The sequence below is a fragment of the Hyperolius riggenbachi genome, chromosome 3 (assembly GCF_040937935.1).
Source record: "Hyperolius riggenbachi isolate aHypRig1 chromosome 3, aHypRig1.pri, whole genome shotgun sequence".
In the NCBI taxonomy this organism is placed as follows: Eukaryota; Metazoa; Chordata; class Amphibia; order Anura; family Hyperoliidae; genus Hyperolius; species Hyperolius riggenbachi.
In genome coordinates this window covers 259,496,329-259,521,249 of record NC_090648.1, presented here as the reverse complement: position 1 = coordinate 259,521,249, position 24,921 = coordinate 259,496,329, and the positions used below count along the sequence as shown (strand labels likewise).

The 24,921-nt window shown below is 39.9% G+C and overlaps 1 protein-coding gene across 2 annotated transcripts in view; it reads left to right on the top strand.

Moving 5' to 3' along the window:
* The window catches only part of CCDC146 (coiled-coil domain containing 146), a 165,973-nt gene that overhangs the window by 57,544 nt on the left and 83,508 nt on the right, over positions 1 to 24,921 (top strand). For both annotated transcript variants that reach the window (XM_068276212.1, XM_068276213.1), the window contains exon 3: positions 17,214 to 17,296. In XM_068276212.1, the coding sequence (XP_068132313.1) occupies positions 17,214 to 17,296 (83 nt within the window). The remainder of the gene's footprint in view (positions 1 to 17,213; positions 17,297 to 24,921) is intronic.

Here is a 24,921-nt window from a genome sequence, read left to right as displayed (position 1 = left end):
AAGTGTCAAATGCAGCGGATGTGGTGCTTGTATTAGCGCTGGTGGCTGCAGAAGATGAGGTGTTCTGTGTTAAATAGTCAACCACGTCCTGACAATCTTGGGAGTTGATGGGACGTGCTTTCTTCTGAGCACTGTACTTTGGTCCAGGGCCGCACAAAATCACATCAGCATGACCTCGCACAGACCTGCCGAGTGACCTTTCTCTGGGTCTGCCTCTACCTCTGCCTCTACCTGTTTTGTCATTTTTGTCCATATCGTGGGGATGAAGTGAAAGGTATGCACTGACTTGACTAATACAATGTGCAGTCACACAGGTGCAGTTAATAGGTATGCACGGAGTGGTATATCACACTGCGTGCACTCACGTAGGTAGGTAGGTGGGTGCACTAAACACAACAGGTAGGTATATGCAGTGATGGGTATTACAAATGTGCACCTGTCACAAACACACAGGTGCCAAGCAGGTACAGTGACACTGCGTGCGCTCACGTAGGTAGGTGGGTGCACTGAAGTGAACAACAGGTAGTAGGTATATGCAGTGATGGGTATTACAATGTGCACCTGTCACACACAGACAGGTACCGGACAGGCACAGTGACACTGCGTGCACTCACATAGGTAGGTGGGTGCACTGAAGGGAACAACAGGTAGTAGGTAAGGTATATGCAGTGATGGGTATTACAATGTGCACCTGGCACAGCAAGTGTCTGAGAAGGTCCTTCACGATCGCCTCACTAAGGAGGAGAACGTCTCTGGCCTAGGGAAAGGATGAGACCAGGAGCCCTTATGGTGTAGTATCGTTAGAACAATTGGGTTATATAATGATGTGGGTAGTGAATACTCACAAAGGTGGGTTGCCCTGATGCAACCAATGACAATCGCATGTGGAAAAAATCAGTTTCTGCTCGGTGTTCTGGAACACTCTGGGACCAGGCGGTCGCTCTCCTCCTATGGTCCTATATACTGGTGGATAGTCTCCCCAGTAGTATAGTAGCACCTCAAAGAGGTATGGAATACGGAGGCAAATTGGTGGAGGCGCCCTTAGAACTTATTAAAACCGAGATAGGATATTCAAATAAAAAATAATAATAATGAAAAAATAATAAAAGAGGTATCTTACCTCATCAGAAGACTCACATAGGTGGAAAAAGGAGTCATTTATTAAAATTGGACCCCTAATGAAATTCCATATTTTATCAGACTCTGCAACTAACTTTAGATACCAATACAATGATAACTGTAAATCCCTCTATTACCTAATCCCCCCCCCCAAATGTTATCTTATTGCTGCCATAAATGTACTGAATGATGTTTTCAAGAGTTTCACATTAACATAATTGAAGTACAAGCAATTAATGTAATTTGGGCACAACCAGCTCTTTTTGCATCATAGGCTAAAAAAGTTTTATGATGAAATTAGTGTTCTATTGCTGGATGTTATCCACAATTACTCCTTAGCTAGCAAATCCCAACATTATGCAAAAACAGCACAATAAAGAATCAATGAACTGGTCCTCAGTATAAAGTATTTCTCAAAAATGTTATAGTACAAGTGTGTCTCCAAACTAGACTAGACTTTGCAATCATCAGCTTCAGAATTGTTCTTATATCAATATATGTAAGAGGCGAGATGCAGAATAATATAGCTAGAATAATATAGCTAGCCACATTTGCACAATGCAGTGTAGAGTAGGCAGTAGGATTTCTTCCACTTGGCGTACCTGTGTAGGACATGGCTTGTAACATAAACAGCAGTATCTGCATCCTTCTAGAAAGTTACCCAATATGATGCCCACAACATCATCACAGGTGTAGCCCTGTCCCTGTACAAAAATCCATGCAGATAGTGCTCCGTCTGGGTTTCAAACTGGGGACCCAGCGCTGCAAGCCAAGGGTGCTAACCACTACACCACTGTACTGCCTGAAAAAACCATTCTTGAGATGATCAAGAATTTATATTAGGCAATATAAATTTAGTGTCTGTATGTAGCTTCAGGGACTTACTGCAAAAAGCATAGACCAACAGCCTGTGTTAGCCAAGCCATGCTTTCATCATTGCTCAGCTTTATCATTTTTATTTTGTTCATTATGAAGAACAAAAACAGCATGCAGGTCCACTGGCATATCTCTAGTTTGGTAGTAATGTGTCAGTTGTAGTGCAAGAATCTGAAGCCAGAAGGTGGGGTGATATATTTTTGGGACTCTTACTATATTGAATTGCGTTCTAGGTTTATGTTTGGCCCATATGAATTTAGATATGAGGCTATTTAACCACTTGAGGACTGCAGGGCTAAACCCCCCTAGTGACCAGGCAATTTTTAGCTAAATTGGCCACTGCAGCTTTAAGGCCAAGCTGCAGGGCCGCACAACTCAGCACACAAGTGATCCCCCCCCCCCCTTTTCTCCCCACCAACAGAGCTCTCTGTTGGTGGGGTCTGATCGCTCCCCCCATGTTTATTTTTTTTTAAATAAATATTATTGTTTTGTTTTTTTTCTTCAAAACCTCTGTTTCTTTAAGTTTATTCCCTCCCTCTCTCCCTCCCCACAGCCAGCCAATTATGGCGATCGGCTGTCATAGGCTTCTGGTGATTGGGTCTTTAATCGTCACTACCACATCATTGGCGAAAAGGCCGATCTTGAAAGATTTGTCGTTTATTTGTACGCCCTTGATATGCTGGTTTTCCCTAATGCACTGAGCTAGGGTTTCCATTACTAATGTGAAAATGAAGGGTGATAACGGACACCCTTGTTGGGTACCATTAGAAATCTTAACTAGATCAGAATAAGATCCCGAGGCATTTATCCTCGCAGAGGGACATTTATATAAAGCCATAATACCATTTAGTATTTGTCCTCTGAAGCCAAATTTCACCAAGGTATGATATAAAAACTGGCAATGGACCCGGTAAAATGCCTTCTCTGCATCCAAAGTGAGGAACAGAGAAGGCATTCGACCGACCTCCAAATGGTGTAACAGTGACAACATCCTGCGTGTGCCATCTGAGGCCAACCTTCCCTTCGTGAAGCCCACCTGGTCTGCACCTATAATTTGGGGAGTATGTTCATTGGGGTGACATATTTTAAAGCAAGAACTGAAGACTTTTTACATTGATAGTTAAAGGGTAAGGTTTCTGAGATCCTTATAACCTCTGACCGGAGAGAAGGAGTTTAGTGGACTGGTATCACACAAGTTTGCATATGTGTATCAGCGCCAAGGAAACAAAGTGGCCACTGCTGAGAGAAGAACAATGTCCAGAATTCACAAACAGGTAAATTATATATGATCAGCGCAGAGCCCAAAAACAAAAAACGAGTCTTCAACAAAGAATAAAAGCAGGTAAATCTCCACCACAATAAATATTGGGTTTACGGCACAGCTCTGCAATCATGGATACCCAAAAAAGGAAAGAGGCTTACCAGCTGGTGACAACCCACATTATAAGGTTGTATCAACGCTTTGGTAGACATCAGGAAGCAACAGTCTGTCCAGGATCCACCAATTCAGCAATGATTCCTCTCACGAATGGATATCAGTAAACATCATAAAAACCATGCAATGGGAACCCCGAAAAAGTTGCACGTGTGTATGGGTCAGCAGTAAAGGATAGTATGAAGGTGCCGTCTGTCTCCTTCCCGGCCGGTTTCGCAAACTAGCATCAACGGGGATTAAGGATACAAGCGGCTGGAACCAAATATATAAATATATAGATGTTGTGTTGCTGCCAGGTGGAGGTTTGTCTTGTTTTCTCCTGTGTCGGCATCTGGTAGTGCTAACCACACACTAAAGGTTCTTGTTCGCATAAAAATACAAAAATAAGGATAAAAACAAAAATGTCTTCTTACATCTTATTTATGTCTGTTGTAACTTGTCTTGTATCTGTAGTCTTCTACATTTAAAAGTGCCATACATATTTAAAACAGGATTTTTCCTTTTCTTTCAAAAAAGTTATTTATAGGAGCTTTTGCTTTCATCACAAAATCTGTTCAATTGTCTAGTATAAAAAAAACAATGTTACTTCTCTTGATAGTAGAATCTCTTCATATATATATATATAAATGTTCTTTGTTTGACAAAAACTGCTCTCTCACTCTTCTTTTTCACCGAGCTTGTCTCAAAAAGTTTTCTGCACTTCTAAGGTAGCCATTTTCATAATGTATAGCTATATACTCTGCTTCAGTATGCTGCTTCAATATAATCTGCTTCATTTTGTCAGATATAAAATACATGTAGCACTATTCCTTTCCTCAGGTTCAATTGGCCAAAGTATTTATTTTCTCTTCTAAGTCTTTTCATAGACTATAAACTGAGTGTGCTCATTAGTAATTATCTTCTATGAGACTTTAAAGCATACGAATATCTTCCTTCTTTGCTTCAGATTTTGGATGCTTCATATGCATATCCAACTCTATATTTGAGTACATAAGTACTTTTTTATCCTCTTATCGCGATAGAAAACTATGGTCTATACTTCCACCATAGAAAGTATATTTCAAGATAACAATCAAGATAACCATCAACTGTTGGGCGGCAACTGTCAAAAACCTGACCGGTTCTTGCCTTTTTTTATGATTGCTAACTCAGTAAAGGACCAGCCCTTAAAGCGTTGCTATCATATAAATCCGGCATAGTGGGGTTTGAACCCTCTATAACAGTAATTATAGATTGACGGTATACCTTGAAATGAATCAGAGCACTCAGTATATGATTTTATGTAAAAAAATTGTATTTGCTTATCATACAGCATATATACAAAATATGAACTGTTCCAAGTAGTGTTTCCTTCTCACAGTATTCCATCTCATCAAGGCCTTTATAGCCAAGCAATCATCAATCTTCTAAGTACATTCAAAAAAGAATATAACAGTTGTGTTATGTAGAATAAGATCAAAAGTAGTCTCATCTATGTCAATAGCTGTGTATCTAGTAGCTGTGTAAAACTTGTAGTAATCTTCTTAAAGAAATAGCATAAAAAATAGCTTCTAAAAAAAACTTCTTGCTAACATTTTAACAAAACTTAATGCTGAAAAATTAATAAAGTAAATCACCAGAATATTAAGCATATTAACCCTTCTCTGTCATCTCTTCAGCATCTAGAACCACTTGTGGGAAGGTAGCTTCTGCAAACTATGAGCTTTCAGCCCCTACTTTTAGAGGGGTTGGATGCAATATGACTGCCTAATCTGGACTTTCCCTGAATCCCATACTCTGATTGGCTAAAGCTTTCGTGCGTCAAACGCTATCTAGGTTTTGAATACCTAAATCACAATATTATTGTTTATAAATTCTTAATTACCTTATCTTGTGGGAATTTACGTAGGTTTGCAATGTTTACACATTCTAATCAGGTCATTTCTGACGCAGTTAATTAAAAATGGACGTCAACAGCCATCTTGTCTGCTGGTTGACTTTTTTGCATTTCAAAGTTCTTTATTGGCAGTAAACATAAATATTGCCAACAATTATGTATACATATAGCAAATTAAATCATGTAATACATAACAATTGATTGTCATAACAAATAGACAATCAAACAAACATTGGCCGATATATGTCAAAACATTAATATCAAGAAGATAAAGCATGAAAAATAAAATAATGGTTAATAAATACTAGATTAAATAAATTATAGTATTGTTAGGGTATAGTAGAGACCACTGACTTTTAGATCATCAATCCATCCTGACCAGATACTATTAAATTTGGGCATACTATCATTTAGCATCGCATTTATTCTCTCAATAATCATAATATTAGATATTTGTGTAAAAGTTTCAGAAACATGGATACGGGGAGACCTCCATCTTCTTGCTATTGTAATTCTAGCTGCTGATAAGATGTGCTGAACTCATTTCTGTTCACATTTTAAAATGTGTGGAATTTGAAATCCTAAGAGAAAGGTCCAAGGGTCCTTTTAATACGAATTTTTAAAAGCTTATTAATTTTTTTATTACTTTCATTCCAAAATTTTGCAATTCTTGGACATGACCACCAAACATGAATGAGGTCTCCCCTTGCTCCACAATTCCTGAAACACCGATCAGAGTTGCTATTACTAAAATGATGCATCATATGTGGCGTTATTTATGCTCTATGAAGTAATTTAAGGGATGTTTCTAAAATTGAATAATATAAACTATTGTTAGATAATAAAGTACATGCATCAAACCATTCTATAGAAGATTTTTCCATTCCTAAATCTTCTTCCCATCTAATCATAAATTTGTGTTTAAAGTCAGGTCTAGGATTGATCATGCTAGAATATATAAATGAGATCTTTCCTTTCCTTAAGGGTTGTAACATACAAACCCTCTCAAATTGAGTTGGTTCCTGTAAATTTCTAGTTTTCAGATATCGATTCCAAAAATTATAAAAGGGCGAAAATTCCAAAAAATTTTTGAAAGACAATGACCACTTTTTCTGTATATTTCTCAATGTAAGCAATTTTCCAAATTTACAGAAATGATGCAATTTTGAGAAAGGAGTTTGTAGATCCAACCTCCATAAGAGATTTTTCAACCAAAGTTTCTTTGGGAGATCTGGGCATCCGGTAATTTCAATTAGTGGGGATACTTTATTTTGTAGATTAAATCTAAACCTATTTGCCCTCCATAAAATCAGAGAGTGTTGAGTACTAGGCAAAATATTTATTTAATTTTTTGGGCTATTGGCCCACATTAAACCTTGCCAAGTAAAAGGCGACAATAAAGAAGATTCTATTTCAACCCATCTAGGGGAGTCCACATTAGCTTCTATAGCAGACAATTGAGAAATTTGACATGCTAAATAATATTTTTTCAGGTTGGGAACAGATAATCCTCCAAAGTTTTTGTGATAAAATGTTACATTAATATTAATCCTAGGTTTTTTATCTTTCCAAATAAATCTACTCAAAGAATTCTGAAGATAGTTAAGATCTGTATCTTTAATAGGAATATGTAAGGATCGAAATAAATACAATATCTGAGGCAATGAAATCATTTTAAATGCATTCATCCTACCTGTCCAAGATAAACACATTGCTGCCCAATTTTTCATATTCTCTTTAATTTTTTTAAACAAATATGGATAATTATATCTATATAGGCTATTCCTATTATTAGTTAGGTTTATACACAGATATTTTAAATAGTTTTTTTGTAAAGCAAATTTAAATTGTTTGTCTAGGAATTGTTGTATAGAATGAGGGGTATTGCAAAAAATGGTTTCAGATTTTTCTATATTAATTTTTAGGCCAGATATTTCTTCAAATTCCTTTTACATTTTAATCAAATTGGGTATTGAGGTATGTGGTGATGTTAATGTCAATGGTTGACTTTTTTGACCCAGACATGGACTTCCAAAAACATTAAACAATGTCATTTATGACGCATTTCTGATAATATCCCATTCTGCTAATTAGTTTTTGGAATGTGTCTGTACTTTCCCAGGTCAGGTTGACCCTTTAACACTGTACACAGATCTGTAAGAGCCTTCAGCAATTTAAGGCTCATTGAAGCATACAGGGCTTCTAATATACTTTAAATATAAAGCTTATTATATAATTCTTCTTAAATCAATTAATTATATAAAAAATAATTGCACATGAAATCTTAATAATATAAAATCCTTTTCTATATATTTGTCTTTCTGATGAAGAAATAAATATAATAACTTACACCGCAAGAGGTCACTATCTCATCATAAATAACAATCTATTAATAATATTCATTATAAGACTATGAAACCGCCAGGTGGCATAATTGAATCATCAACTAATTGGGACATTTTATCTTTTCTTGCTGGTTGTAATGGCCTTCAAGCCAAGGAACATGTAAACAAAATTGTCTAGCTTACAAGTTAAAATAACCTTATAAAAGTGTCACTGTCTCTATCACTGGCAAAATCCACTTTACATGTAATTCAAAGTAATACATTCTTTTATTTAGGGTTTAACAATAACTATTTCTTTCTTAGGAAGGATGGTATTGATTATTAATATTTATATATACATACACATATGACAGCTTTTCCTGCATAAATAAAACCGCTAGAATTCTGACAGGGCTATGAACACCAACAGTCAAGACCCCTCTAATAGAGTATAGATCAGACTCTACTAGGAGAGTGACTATAACCCAGATCAATACACATTGAAAGAAATGGGATATAAGATTAGTTTGAAGTCTTCAGAGGCTAGACAGCACAATGGTCAAGGGCTCTGTCTCTGGCACAGGAATCCCAGGTTCACGTCCTGGCTCCCATAGCCTAGCAGGCAACCCTATTGTTTTTTATTTTATTTATATACTATAGTATGCAATACATACTGGCATATATAAAACCAGAAAGTGCACATTATAAAAGGTGAATAAGTGAAAAATTACCTACACAAAGCCAGATAGATATTAAGTGAAATCCAAAGTCAGAGAATACAGAACTGAATAGTGGATAAATGGCCGGCATGGGGAACTTACAAAGAGGAAAAACATAGTCCTCCACATAGGATAGACAAACAGCGCATAGCTGCATTGTACGTCATCTACAACGCCTGAGCGGCAGAATGTCATGCACATCTAAAAAAAAACCTTAAGTGGTACTATGCTGGAAGGGCTTATTCAGGCGATCCAGTGATTGGTCCATTGCTTACGGACAATCCTGAGATTATATTCAGGAGAGCGCCAAATTTGTGCGATCGTCTTGTGCATAGCCATATTGATCCACCCAAAATAAGCCCTTCCAGCGTAGTACCACTTAAGGGTTTTTATACATGTGGTAAGTGTAAAGGATGTAAAGCATGCAAATCCATGCCACGCAGAATTCACACCTTTTCGGGGAACGCTACCTCACGGCCCTTTTAAATTAAACAGTTATTCACCTGTGATAGCACTTTCACGGTTTATCTATTAGAATGCCCTTGCGGTCTAAAATATGTGGGTAGAACCACCAAATCCTTTAAGGAAAGACTGGGGGAACACATCTACCTGATCAGTAAGGGATCTATGGGACATCCAGTACCCAAACATTTTGCTACCACACATCATAAGGACCCTTCCCTTTTGAAATACTGCGTTATAGATAGCATTAAGAAAAACTGGAGAGGTCAAAATCGGGTTAGAGATGTCTAACGACTAGAAACAGAATGGATCTTTAAACTGCAACACTCGGCCCAGATGGGCTGAATGTTGAACTGGACGTAAATTGTCTTATTAATAATTCATAATTTTTATGACTGTTTATAATTTTTATGATACTTTTACTTTGTGATTGTACATGTGTGTCGGTCTGCTTGGCCTATTTGTTTAATATTATTTTTAAGGTCACTTGTATAACCTCTTGCTATACTTACTGGCATATTTGGTGTGGTGTTCCCTCAACTATGTATGTGTGTGTATATATATATATATATATATATATATATATACAGGATCTTCTCAAAAAATTAGCATATTGTGATAAAGTTCATTATTTTCTGTAATGTACTGATAAACATTAGACTTTCATATATTTTAGATTCAAATACACACAACTGAAGTAGTTCAAGCCTTTTATTGTTTTAATATTGATGATTTTGCCATACAGCTCATGAAAACCCAAATTTCCTATCTCAAAAAATTAGCATATTTCATCCGACCAATAAAAGAAAAGTGTTTTTAAAACAAAAAAAAGTCAACCTTCAAATAATTATGTTCAGTTATGCACTCAATACTTGGTCGGGAATCTTTTTGCAGAAATGACTGCTTCAATACAGCGTGGCATGGAGGCAATCTGCCTGTGGCACTGCTCAGGTGTTATAGAGGCCCAGGATGCTTCGATAGCGGCCTTAAGCTCATCCAGAGTGTTGAGTCTTGCGTTTCTCAACTTTCTCTTCACAATATCCCACATATTCTCTATGGGGTTCAGGTCAGGAGAGTTGGCAGGCCAATTGAGCACAGTAATACCATGGTCAGTAAACCATTTACCAGTGGTTTTGGCACTGTGAGCAGGAGCCAGGTCATGCTGAAAAATGAAATCTTCATCTCCATAAAGCTTTTCAGCAGATGGAAGCATGAACCCACTTTTGAACCAGAAACAGCGGCAGAAGCGCCTGACCTGGGCTACAGAGAAGCAGCACTGGACTGTTGCTCAGTGGTCCAAAGTACTTTTTTTTGGATGAAAGCAACTTTTACATGTCATTCGGAAATCAAGGTGTCAGAGTCTGGAGGAAGACTGGGGAGAGGGAAATGCCAAAATGCCTGAAGTCCAGTGTCAAGTACCCACAGTCAGTGATGGTCTGGGGTGCCATGTCAGCTGCTGGTGTTGATCCACTTTGTTTTATCAAGGGCAGGGTCAATGCAGCTAGCTATCAGGATATTTTGGAGCACTTCATGCTTCCATCTGCTGAAAAGCTTTATGGAGATGAAGATTTCATTTTTCAGCATGACCTGGCACCTGCTCACAGTGCCAAAACCACTGGTAAATGGTTTACTGACCATGGTATTACTGTGCTCAATTGGCCTGCCAACTCTCCTGACCTGAACACCATAGAGAATCTGTGGGATATTGTGAAGAGAAAGTTGAGAGACACAAGACCCAACACTCTGGATGAGCTTAAGGCCGCTATCGAAGCATCCTGGGCCTCCATAACACCTGAGCAGTGCCACAGGCTGATTGCCTCCATGCCACGCCGCATTGAAGCAGTCATTTCTGCAAAAGGATTCCCGACCAAGTATTGAGTGCATAACTGAACATAATTATTTGAAGGTTGACTTTTTTTGTTTTAAAAACACTTTTCTTTTATTGGTCGGATGAAATATGCTAATTTTTTGAGATAGGAAATTTAGGTTTTCATGAGCTGTATGCCAAAATCATCAATATTAAAACAATAAAAGGCTTGAACTACTTCAGTTGTGTGTATTTGAATCTAATATATATGAAAGTCTAATGTTTATCAGTACATTACAGAAAATAATGAACTTTATCACAATATGCTAATTTTTTGAGAAGATCCTGTGTATATATATATATATATATATATATATATATATATATATATATATATATATATATATATATATATATATATTTCTAAAAAAAGTCTAGATGTGGGAATCGTTTCACTGGCATCTTCTTTTGGCATTGGTTAATGGGACCTTTCTTTCTCTCACTCCTGTTTCCTCCTCGTACATTCTCATTTATTCGACGCATCTATGCGCGAAATATTATGCACATTCCTGTAAGGAGCTCACTAGTATTCTACTTCTCTTTACACATCCCTTTACACACGTGTACTATTTTTCATTGGTACGTATGAGTCCTGTTATGTTCTCGGCGTACCTCTCATTCACGTGATAGCGTTGATTACTACATTTCTCCCACGATTAATAATGGCGCATGCATGGTCTCATGTATTCCATACGTTTTATGCATATGTTTTACACACGGTTTTATATATTCCAAGTGTATCCCTGCATAATTTGGGTTTGTGCACTTTACAGGCATTGCCGCATGAATTTTACACATATGTGGCACTTTGCCGCCCTAGCGTTGCTAATGACGTATATATATATATATATATATATATATATATATATATATAAAAAATTTTGTTTCAACTTTATACATGCATGTCATTCTGCCGCTCAGGCGTTGTAGATGACGTACAATGCAGCTATGCGCTGTTTGTCTATCCTATGTGGAGGACTATGTTTTTACTCTTTGTAAGTTCCCTATGCCGGCCATTTATCCGCTATTCAGTTCTGTATTCTCTGACCTTGGATTTCACTTAATATCTATCTGGCTTTGTCTAGGTAATTTTTCATTTATTCACCTTTTATAATGTGCACTTTCTGGTTTTACATATGCCAGTATGTATTGCATACTATAGTATAAAAAAAAAAAAAAAAAACAGGGTTTCCTGCTAGGCTAGGGGAGCCAGGACTTGAACCTGGGATTCCTGTGCCAGAGACAGAGCCCTTAACCATTGTGCTGTCTAGCCACTGAAGACTTCAAACTTCTAATCTTATATCCCATTGCTTTCAATGTGTATTGATCTGGGTTATAGTCACTCTCCTAGTAGAGTCTGATCTATACTCTATTGGAGGGGTCTTGACTGTTGGTGTTCATAGCCCCACCCCTTTCTTTATTGTAAAAGTTTATATATTTGGTGCCAGCAGCTTGTATCCTTAATCCCCTGATGACGCTAGTTTGCGAAACCGACCGGGAAGGAGACAGGCGACACCTTCATACTGTCCTTTACTGCTGACCCATACACGCGTGCAACTTTCTCGGGGTTCCCATTGCATGGGCCCCTATGTAGGTTTTGTTTTTATAATATTTTTAAGCTGTTTTTACTATGAAAACTCTATATTAAACGGTTTACACTTAGAGTTGCCGTTTGTTTGTTTTTATATGATGTTTACTGATATCCATTCATGAGAGGAATCATTGCTGAATTGGTGGATCCTGGACAGACTGTTGCTTCCTGATGTCTACCAAAGCGTTGATACAACCTTATAATGTGGGTTGTCACCAGCTGGTAAGCCTCTTTCCTTTTTTGGGTATCCATGATTGCAGAGCTGTGCCGTGAACCCAATATTTATTGCGGTGGAGATTTATCTGCTTTTATTCTTTGTTGAAGACTCGTCTTTTGTTTTTGGACTCTGCGCTGATCATAAATAATAATCACACAAGTTTGCACATAAAATATACCTCTTGATATTAATGAATTGTTATTGTCCATCTGGTAAGGTGTACCCACCTGGACTAATACAGTTACTGAACTGTAATTGTGTCAACCCCACAATGAATCTATCTATATAGTACAGGTACATTCTGCTGAGTATTACACAGTAAAAGTACAATTTTGTTTGGCTTTGAGAACAATAAGATAGTATTATACTCCACTCACATACCACTCTGATTCCAGCAGACTCCAATAATGACTGAGTAAACAAGAAAGTATTACTTGCATGCCCTTTAAGCACAATATGCATTATTAGTTTGTCTTCATTATTTATGTAGGAGAGGCACCGGCACTGCAGGTAATTTGGGCACCCTGTTAGCGGCAACGCTTTAGGCTCCCCATAGGTGTCCATTGAAAATATCGGGAAGAGTGTGATCATTAAATTTACTGATATTTTACATGCCGAAATTGAGCTCCCAAATTTTCAGAAGTCTTTTTTTCATGCATGCATGGCAATACTTGATACTTGCATGATCTTTGCAGATCAGTATTTTATTATTATTATTATTATTATTATTATTATTATTATTTTTTATTTATATAGCGCCAACATATTCCGCAGCGCTTTACAAAGCACAATAAGACGACAAGGGGAACATAGATACAACTAACAAATATACAGCAGAGTTCCAAGCAGCACAAATATTGTTACAAAAACAGTAAACATTAGGAGGATGACCCTGCCCTTGCGAGCTTACAATCTAATGGGTAGTGGGGGACACACTAGGTAAGGGGGTGGAGGATGGATGAGGCAGTGATTCTTTGCCTCTGATTACATTGTGACAAATAAGTAAATAAAGGGCTATAGTATATTTCTCTATGGTATGTGTAATGGTATGTGTAATGCGCAGGCCAGGAGAGATGAAAAAAAAAATCTAGAAAATACTTTTGTGTTTCTCCTTCTCTTTTCACTGTTTGCTTCAGCATGATAATGACTGCTTCTGTGGGAATGAAATTCTGTAGTTGGACTTAAGAGAGCTCCTTTATTGGTTTGTCTTACTTGGCATGTGACATGATGTGAGAAGCTACACCCCTCATTAGCTGTATCTGTGCTGCTCTTTCCATCTTTTCTTTATAAACACCCTTACTGCTCTCAGTCATCAAGAAAAGTGTGTAGGCATTAGGTCTTCTCACTCTTAGCCCAATGTTATTATGTTAGTCACATGCATTATCCAAATTATATCTGATTTACTGAATTTTATGTTGCAAAGATGTTGTTAAGATTATACAATAAATAAGACTTAATGGGATCCTATGGCATTTCTCTAAACTTAGTTAAATTCACTTCTATTCTAAAATGCAGCAGTTAGTTTTTATATCACACATTTATTTTTTTTAATATTTGTTATATCAGCCAAACATGGGTTGACTTTTACTAATGACTTGTTCACTTTTGTATCTTCAAGTCGCTATTTGCCTGTATATGACCACAAACAGATGGGAAGATACAATGTAGCTATCAATTTATGCTACAATAAAAAGCATAATGGGAAATACAGATGAAATATAGATGACAAACATAAATGTACAGACAGTCCCCTACTTACAAGGTGAGGTGTACAAAGGCAAGTGTGACTTGCCTACAGTGATGCATTGTGGTTGGAGTGTCATAGTTTGTGGCTGGTAGCAAGAACCATACAGAGGTTGCACAGGTAGTCCAACTCCTCCAAGATGGCACATCAATCCGTGCCATTGCCAGAAGGTTTTCTGCGTCTCTCAGCACAGCCTCAAGGACATGGAGGAGATTCAAAGAGACAGTTATTTAAGAAGAGCTAGACAGAACTGTAGAAGGTCCTTAAACCATCTGCAGGACTGGTATTTGCTCTATTTGGCAAGAAGGAACAGGGTGAGCACTTCTAGAACTGTACAAAATGAGCTTTAGCAGGCCACTGGTGTGAATGTCTCCAACAAAACAATCAGACACAGACTTCATGTTGGTGGCCTAAGGGCCTGATGTTCTCTAGTGGGCCCTGCACTGACTGCATGGCACCATGGAGCTCGAGTGCATTTGCCATAGAATACCAGAATTGGCAGGCGTTCCACCCTGTGCTTTTCACAGATGAGAGCAGGTTCACCCTGAGCACATGTGACAGACATGAAAGAGTCTGTAGAAGCCATGGAGAACGTTATGCCACCTATGACATTGTTCATATCGAATGAAGGGCAGACAGACCTCTACAAGCTACAGGCTTTACTACCATTAGGTATCAGGATAAAATCCATAAGGTGGCCCGTATAATTGCAATTCTTTGGGCGATCGATTTTGCGATTCGAATAGAAATTATTGTTCGGGTCTACTAACAGAAGTAAAAGTTTCTATCCATTTTGATCAGATTAATAGAATCGATCCAATAAATTGATTGATTCCATTAATCTAATCAAATTGGATAGCAGCTTTTTTTTCCATTAGTGGGCCCGAACAATCATTTCTGAACAACATTACAATCAAATCGGAGAATTGATCATCAGAAGAATCGTATTGTTAATGGCCACCTTTAGATGCATTGTCAGACTAGGTTCCTCCTGGTGCATAGCAATATCTGGCCTCATGTGAAAAGTGTATGCAGGCAGTTCCTGGAGTATGAAGGAACTAATACTATTAACTGAGCCCCCCACTTGCCTGACATATCGTCTCACTATATCTGATGCTGCCAGGTTGCTTCTCAGACTGTCCTGGAGCTCAGTGAGGTCCTGGTCCAGATCTGATAGGAGATTGGGTAGGACACCATCAGTTGTCTCATTAGAAGCATGTCTTGAAGTTGCCAGGCATGCATACAAGCACATGGCACCCATACAAACTACTCAGTTGTACTGTGCGGTCACAGTCGCAACCTGCCTCATGCATCCTCTTAAAGAGGAACTTCAGCCTAAACAAACATACTGTCATTAAGTTAAATTAGTTATGTTAATTAAAATAGATAGGTAATATAATCTCTTACCCACCCTGTTTTAAAAGAACAGGAAAATGTTTGATTTCATGAGGGCAGCCATCTTTTTGGTTGAAAGGAGGTGACAGGGAGCATGAGACACAGTTCCAACTGTCCTGTGTGCTGATCACCCCTCCCAGTTGCTAAGCAACGTGAATAACAACACAGGAAATCCCATCATGCTTTGCACAGCATCAGGGAAAAAAAGTCTAGGCAGTTTTCTTTGATGGGTGGAGCTTAGCTAATAATGCAGCTAAAAATGATGCTTTGGTAAGAAAAACAAAGTTCTGATGCTGTGAAACTGTTAAAGAAACACCAAGCCTTTTCAGTTCTGCTGAGTAGATTTTTAGTCCGGAGGTTCACTTTAAGTGATAGGTGAGCACTTACTTGCAATCTTCAAAGCCAATTCCAGCTGTGGATAGTTGCTATAGATAACTAGAAAAGCTTTCTAATGGAATCCTTGAGACACATAACACCCTGAAAAAGAAAGATAACAAAGATACTATATTCATAAACTTCCCTAAAACATAACAGATATATTGTACCATCAAGAAATAATTCTTTTAAGTGACTTTTTTTTAACACATCTACCAAACTCCATTTCCCCTCTGTTTGGATTAATTTCTTTGTGGCATATCCTTTCCATTAAAAAGGGTTAATGAAATTTTACACATTTTCCATAGATTAGTTGTTAGATTCAATATGAATATCTGATAAAAATCTATTAAATTGTATGTCCAACTATCTTGTTAAAGGCACTTCCCTCCCCCCCCCCTTTTTTTCCCTCCCTCTTTATCTTCCTTCTTTTCCCCTTTCCCCTTTCCATTGATGTTGGGGTCCATTGGCATGATGTGGAATTCCCACCCATGGTCCCTAGCATCAGAATCTCACTTTTATAGTCTATCCCTCCTCTATACTCTCTATTCTTATCTACTTTCTCTTTTCCTTTCTTTCCTTTCCTGATCCCCTATAAAACTTAATTTTTTATATTTTTTATAGTAGTGTGTAGTGCAACTCTCTGGCTATCAATAAACCTCTATAGAGGCTCATGCTATTCATAATTGTTATAGCTATAACAAGGATCCCCTAAATGGGGAATATGTATGGTTTGTATTAGTTGGAATTTCTTGTATACTGCAATTTCTTTAATAAACACCCTTGAAACGAAAAAGATGACCAGTAACTAAAATACGCATCCATACAATAATATTCATCTCTAGCAATCTGCCGAGTTTTCTGATTTTGTTTTACCCATCCTGGCACTTCAGACAAGGTGCTTCTCTAAATAACAGACTGAACTCTCCTTTTATTGCATCCTTCTATGGACAAGATATGAAAGCTATTTTGGTTTCCTCCAAGTTCCTTTAAATAAATGAACTGTTTGGGAGGAAGTAATATTTACACTATGCACAATACAGAAATTGAAGACTTTATGGGAAGGTTATCAAAGGAGAATGATTACGTGGCATAAAATCTAATCAGTTCAGGAAAGCTCAGTTAATCCAGGCCACTCTATTTTGGTAACAATTAAAGTATAATTCAATTTGTCCAGCTTGAAAAACATAACTTTCTATTTTGTTTTGCTTAGCTTTTGGCAGCTGGAAAAATCCCTGGATATCGAGTAGCTGAACTTAAGGCAAAGTACACATCACTGTATGAGACGCTGAAAAGGTAGATTTCTACTAACTTGTTTTAGGTTTACTGTAGTAATTGTAGTTACATGTTCACTTTTGATTCTTGCAGTGACTCCATGATTACTGCTAAAATACATAGGCAACAATTTCCATGTCTTTGCACAATTGGATGCACTGTTTGCTTGTAATAATTCCTAATTCAAGCTATTGAAGGAAATAGAAACATATCCAAGAATGAAGGTTGTTTTATACTAGAATTTATTTCCTGCGTTTTGAAATACATTCAGAAAAAAAACCCACTAGGGTATCATCAAAGGTATTAAAATTGCAGTAACCCTTTTATACTACGGTTATCCAATTTTGCCTGATGCAAACTTCTTGCATACTGCAGTTACCCTGAAAGTGACGCAGTAATAAACTGTGGAGCCATGGGCATGTCGGCCCCTTAGCTAATTACTGCAGCTGGGCTTTCTGCTGGCTCTCCTTTTTAATTTATTACAGGTGCGGTGGAGCTACACCCGGGCAGCCTGGAGGCTGCTGCGGATTGGACAACAGGATTCGTGGGCTTACCAGCCGCCTATCAGGTGGAGGCAGGGGGTATAAGTAGGTCGGTGCTGCGTAGCTGCTCACCTTATCATTCTGTGAAGCAGCTCGCACGGCGTGCAGGAAGATGGAGGCTTTTGTGCAGGCTGTCGTTAGGAGAGCTCGTGAGGAGGATGGAGAAGCTTGGCTGCGCGACCTGCTCACTCCTGTGTGGCAGGCAGAGGAAGCTCCGTTAGTGTCTGAGCAGCCTGTCGGGGAATTCCCGGCCGCAGCTCCGCCTGTTGTTGAGGTGGAGTGTACAGTGGAGTCCCAGCTTGTGTCGCACCCCCAGGAGGATGGCATCCTGGCTGTAGAAGGAGAAGGAAGGTCCCTGAGGAGTGGGCGGGCTGGCAAGAGGAAGGCACCACCTCCACTCGGCAGAGAGGATGGAAGGGAGGATCCACAGCCCCTGGAGGATTACTATTCCAGCCGCCCATCAACCAGTGCGGGGGGAGGAGGCTTCAGCAAACGCTCTAAGGGTTCAAAGAAGCCATACTCCCCTGCATCTCAGCCAAGGAAATCTCGCAGCAGTCGTGCTGCGGAGAGAACAGTTTCTCATATCCAGCAGGGAGGAAGTTCCTCTGCACCCCCTGCAAGGGATTTATCACCTCAGGCCGGTCCGAGCAGTGGGGAGCCAGCCGGGAGCCGTTCCAGCCCTTCACTTGGTGAGCACTGTACAAATGCAAATGTCATGTCAAGCATTAACAGGCTTTCTTTAATTGTTGAATCTTTAGCTAATGTGGTTAGCAAGCTTCCTGGTAGGGGGAGGGAAGGGAGAGAGAGTAGTGAACCTGTGTCATCACCTGTAGCTGTATGGCAGAATGTTAATGCTGTACCTGCTGTTTCAATTGCACAATCTCCCTCAGCTCTTGATTCAATACCTGTGGTGTCAAGGCAGAATGTTGTTTCTGCACCTATGACAACCCCAAGTATGCCTGTATCTTCATCACCTGTAGTGCCCCCTCCGGTTATAAGACCGGGGGTGGCAGAGACTTGTTATAAGGAAGTATTACCATGTGTCTTGTCCCCTTTGGGTTTTCACCTCCCTATGTCAGTAAAAGAAAAAATTTGGAGACAAGAATATGTTGATATACTGTCGCTCCTCCCCCATAATAAAGAATTTGTGATAAAAGAAAAGAAGGAGGGGGAGGATGAAAGAAGGCGTCCGATTGTTAGATCCTTCAGTAATTGGTTGCAATCGTTCTGCATCTTGGCAGGCGTCCTTGGAGAAAGGAGACCAGAACTTTGTACTGGCCTCTTTCAGCATTTAGACACGGTAGAGGAAGCATACAGGAAGTACGGCGGAATGGCCTGGTTCAATTATGATGAGGCCCTCCGTCAGAAACTGGCTGTTTACCCCTCTTTATCCTGGGGTAATAAGGATGTGGGTCTGTGGTTGGGACTGATGTTACCACAGCGGTCCCAGGCCCAAAGGCAGACTTCTGTTACGCAAATGTCCCCTTCAACAATAAAAAAAGGTTTATGTTATGCTTATAATGAAGGGCAATGCAAATTCTTGCAAAATTGTAAGTATAAGCATGAGTGCAACTTCTGCGGTGGCATCCACCCGGTAACTCGTTGTTTTAAACGAGTGGATATGCAAGCTCAGAGTAGCACTAAAGATTTATTTCTCAAAAGCACTGACTCCGGTGAAGCTTCAAAGTATGTTACCAATGCTAAGCCGGTATCCAAACAAAGCGATCAGGGATCTAATCATTGAGGGTTTTGCCAATGGTTTCCCATTACCGCAGTTTGATGGTTTAGGTTGCGTAATATCCCCTAATTTAAAATCTGTTATTCAATACCCACAAGTAACATGGAAAAAAATTATAAAAGAGTTACAAGCTGGAAGGGTAAGTGGCCCTTTTGCGAGCCCTCCTTTCAAAAATTTCAGGGTATCGCCTTTGGGGGTAGTCCCAAAAAAGGCTGAAAATGAATTTAGATTAATTCACCATTTGTCATTCCCAAAAGGTCTTTCTCTCAATGACAGTATTGATAGCTCACTTGTATCGGTGACTTATGTTACTTTTGATCAGACATTATCCGTGATTCGCTCCTTCGGCAAGGGTGCTCTGTTGGCAAAATCTGATGTTAAATCAGCATTCCGGCTGCTACCTATTAGTCCGGAAGCATTTAATTCTCTAGGTTTTTTCTTTGATGGCTACTTTTATTTTGATCGCTGCCTGCCCATGGGGTGCTCCTTATCATGTCTATATTTTGAGTCATTTGCGTCTTTTCTTGAATGGGCAGTGTTGGAGCGGTCACAGGCAGGTTCAATAGTACATTATCTTGATGATTTTTTGTTGGTTTCCTCTGATCGTGAGAGTTGTCAAGAGTTGCTAGAGGTATTTTGTGACACAATGGCAGAATTTGGAGTTCCGCTAGCAGACGAAAAGACGGTGCTTCCCAGCACGTCTTTAGAGTTTCTAGGCATTACAATAGATACACTTAATATGGAATTTAGATTGCCTATGGCTAAAGTAGCAGCGCTAAAAGAGAGCATTAATAACCTGTTAGGCAAGCACAAAGCGAAAGCGCGAGAGATTGTCAGTTTTAGGCCATTTGGCATTCGCTTCTCGTGTAATGCCCATGGGCCGTGTGTTTTCACGTCGGTTGGCGAAAGCTATTTCAGGTTGTAAAACGCCGAATTGGCATGTGTATCTGAATAGAGAAATTAAAGAAGACTTATTGATTTGGCATCAGTTCCTGCTACATTATAATGGTAGATCTTTGTGGCAGGAAGATTTCGTTTTGGATGAAGGAATGGATTTTGTGACTGACGCCACTGGCTCGTATGGCTTTGGCACATTCTGGCAAGGAAAGTGGTGTGCGGAGAGCTGGCCGGCATCATGGGTGGATAACAGCGTTACAAAAAATGTGGTCCTCTTGGAATTATTTCCGGTTCTGGTCTCCCTGGTCTTGTGGGGAAAAGATTTCGCGAATAAGCGCATTTTACTTCAGACTGATAATAAGGGAGTTTTGTTTTCAATAAATTGCTTATCTGCTAAGTCTGATTTAGTTGTTAAGGTTTTACGGCATATTGTATTGCATTGCCTCCGGCATAATATATGGCTGAAGGCTCAGTATTTGCCAGGTCGTTTTAATGCAATTGCTGATTCTCTGTCTCGACAGCAATGGAGGCGTTTTCGAGAATTGGCCCCTGGAGCGGCAGATTCGGGAGAGAGTTGTCCAGCCCAATTATGGAACGTCATTTGGTCCTGATTGATGAGATGGTGAGACAATCGGTAGCCCCTAGAACCTGGTCGGCTTATTCAGCCTCCTGGAGTGAATGGTTGGCCTTCTCGGATTCTTATGGGTTATCACCTATGGCCGACTCTGTTGATTTAGTATTGTCATTTGCTTGTTATCTAATTGAAAAAGACTATTCTCCGTCTATGGTGAATAGGACCCTGGTAGGTGTTTCTTTTTTCAGAAAATTGGCTAACTCTCCACCTTGCTCGTCATATGCAGTTGTTAGACAGTTCTTGAAGGGCCTCCGCAAAGGCAGTGTTAAGCAAGATGAACGCAGGCCTGTAACTTTTGCATTGTTAGTAGATTTACTGTCGGCTTTGGACAGAATTTGTGTATCCTCTTTTGAGTCAGCTCTGTTCAAAGCAGCCTTTTGTTTAGCATTCTATGGAGCATTGCGCATATCTGAATTGGTGGCTCCTAACAAGCAGGCCCACGCTAATCTGCGGGAGGAGGATGTTTTAGTCAGCAATCAGGAAATTAGATTGTTTATTCAGCGCTCTAAGACAGATCAAGAAGGCAGAGGTGTGTGGTTAAGGCTTAGCTCCCTCCCGGGTTCAAGTTGTTGCCCAGTGGGTATTATCTCTCAGTTTTCTTCCCTTAGGCCGAAATCAGTATCTTTTCTAGCCCATAATGATGGGTCCCCCCTATCCAGTTTTCAATTCAGGGCTGTGTTTTCAAAGTGCTTGGCAATCCTGGGTTTAAAAAATTTAAAGTTTTCATCCCACTCCTTCCGTATTGGAGCAGCTACGGAAGCTGCCCGTTTTGGTTTGTCGGAAGATGCCATAAAAAGAGTGGGCCGTTGGGAATCAAATAGGTTCCAGATTTATGTTAGACCTCAGTTTATGTTATACTAATTAATTTTACAGGTCGAAAAGTTATTGTGTGGATTCTCGGCCACTTGTACATATTTTGGGCCCGTAAGAGAGCGGCTGGCAGACCCTACTCGGAGAATCTGTTCTATGACCGAGATGATTGTCACATCCTGTGGCAAGGTATTAGAGGCATGAGATGGGAGGGCCTGTGCTCCTTGATATATAAAAAACTGCATTTTTGGCCAGTCCCCGACATTATAGTCATTCATTTAGGGGGTAATGATGTGGGAAAGTATCGTACCCTAGACTTACTCCATAGGATGAAAAATGATTTAAGGGACCTGAGTGTCCAGCTACCGCATACCAAATTAATTTTTTCAGAAATTATACCAAGGTTGTCATGGCTCTCTCATCCAGATATTCGTTTTTTGAACTCTATTAGGAAACGTTTGAATAGAGCATTAGCCAAATTTCTCCCTTTGGTGGGCGGGTTTTCTTTTCGCCATATGGAACTAGAAGGTGGGGAGTTTGGTTTGTTCCGAAGAGACCTGGTCCATCTGTCAGGGTTGGGCCTAGATATTCTAAATTCAAACTTGCATTCAGCTATCGAACTGGCCGGGCTGGTTGGGGGGCCAGGCTTGTGAAGCTTGCCTGGCTGGTGGATAATGTCGCCCGGTAGCGGACAGTATCTGCTTATCCTTTTTTCATTTGCTGATGTGTTATGGGTGATCTCACCCAGTTATGTACCGGTGTGTACAAAATTGTTTTGGTTGATCATTAAGAGTTTTGAATAAATAAAGAAATAAAAAAACAAACAAATTATTTACTAAGCCCCAATAAAGCTGGCCTCGGCCTATTTTGATCCATTAAAATGGTGTGGTTTATTGTGCACGTATTAACATTAAGTTTCCTTTTGAATATGGGCCGTACATTCCCATGAAAGTGACGCAGTAATAAACTGTGGAGCCATGGGCATGTCGGCCCCTTAGCTAATTACTGCAGCTGGGCTTTCTGCTGGCTCTCCTTTTTAATTTATTACAGGTGCGGTGGAGCTACACCCGGGCAGCCTGGAGGCTGCTGCGGATTGGACAACAGGATTCGTGGGCTTACCAGCCGCCTATCAGGTGGAGGCAGGGGGTATAAGTAGGTCGGTGCTGCGTAGCTGCTCACCTTATCATTCTGTGAAGCAGCTCGCACGGCCCACCCTCCCGCCCTAGAACTGTCGAGGCTACGTGAGACTTTGTTGGGGGCTTGTCGCCTCTAAGAAGGCGGATGGTAATGGATAATGTCGCCCGGTAGCGGACAGTATCTGCTTATCCTTTTTTCATTTGCTGATGTGTTATGGGTGATCTCACCCAGTTATGTACCGGTGTGTACAAAATTGTTTTGGTTGATCATTAAGTGTTTTGAATAAATAAAGAAATAAAAAAACAAACAAATTATTTACTAAGCCCCAATAAAGCTGGCCTCGGCCTATTTTGATCCATTAAAATGGTGTGGTTTATTGTGCACGTATTAACATTAAGTTTCCTTTTGAATATGGGCCGTACATTCCCATGCTTTTCTCCCTGTATGCCTAGCTTTAAGTAAAAATTGCAGAATGCTATCACAGAGAAATTGCATACACAATGGTACTGCGTTTGCGGTTGGCGTTTTTCAGTATTAGTCCTCTTGCACACTACGTGCAATTCCGATTTTTTTATCTGATCCGATTTTTGATTCCGATATGTTTTTTAATCAGAGTCAAAAATCGGATCAGTTAAAAAATCGTAATCACATGTAGTGTGCAAGAGACCTAAAACAGCTAAAGCCCCATACTCACGGGGGACGGCCGTCGCCGCAACCGCGTGGCACGCGCATGTTGCGGCGACAGTTCGCCCGTGTGTATGACGCGCGCGCCCCGAACTGTCGCCCGTCGGAGCTGTCGCCAGGCGATTGACATGTTCAATCGCCGGCTACAGCCGTCGCCGCAACCTCGCCGGAACTGTCGCTAGCCCCGCATGTGTATGCGGGCTAGCGACAGCTACCCACAGACAGTACACGGAGCATCCGGCGGGGGGGAGGAACCTCGGCGACAGCTTCCGTCGCATCGCTAATCCCTCTGCTGCCGTGTGTATGCAGAGGGACTTGGCGACGAGCTGTCTCCGAACTGTCGCGCACACGCTCCCGTGTGCAGCGACAGCTACAATTGTCCCCCCCGTGAGTACTTAGCTTAAGTGACATATAGCAAATGTCTGTCTGAGGAAGCAGACTCTACCCCACCCTCCACACATTATCTGACAAGTAGTTGTTATTCTTTCCTGCTGTAAGGTCACTAAACTTGCTCTGGCTGCCTCACAAATACAGTAAATGAGACAATAAGCAACTATACCATTGCAAAATAAAGGTCTTACATTCCAAGTAAAATATCTATATATATTCATTTAGGGATGTCAGTTTTCAGTTCTGATTTCTTAGGAAACTTTAGTTCCGCATTAAAGTGAACCACAACTCAGTGTTACAACATTATCAAAGAATGAAAAGGCTGATTTATTTGCAGCTTACTTGCCACTGTGCACCATTTTTTTTCACTGACTTGGAAGAAAAAATGTTTATGCAGATAATATATGGACACCAAACAATCACAGTGAAGCAGACCTTTCCATGGTATCAGCTTTGCTCCAAAATTTACCAAGCACCACCTACATGAAAACTGATAACATTATCACAAACCATGGTGCAAACCATGTGACCTACAAAGGATGGTGCCTTCAAATTAAACTTTGGTGGCTTCAGACTAAACAAGGTAGGGTGCAAAAAAGCATGTTGAATCCTATTTGCACATACTATCATTTAGAACAGGCATGGGCAAACTTGGCCCTCCAGCTGTTAAGGAACTACAAGTCCCACAATGCATTGCAGGAGTCTGACAGCCACAGTCATGACTCAAAGGCAAATGCATTGTGGGACTTGTAGTTCCGTAACAGCTGGAGGGACGAGTTTGCCCATGCCTGATTTAGAATCATATACAAAGGGA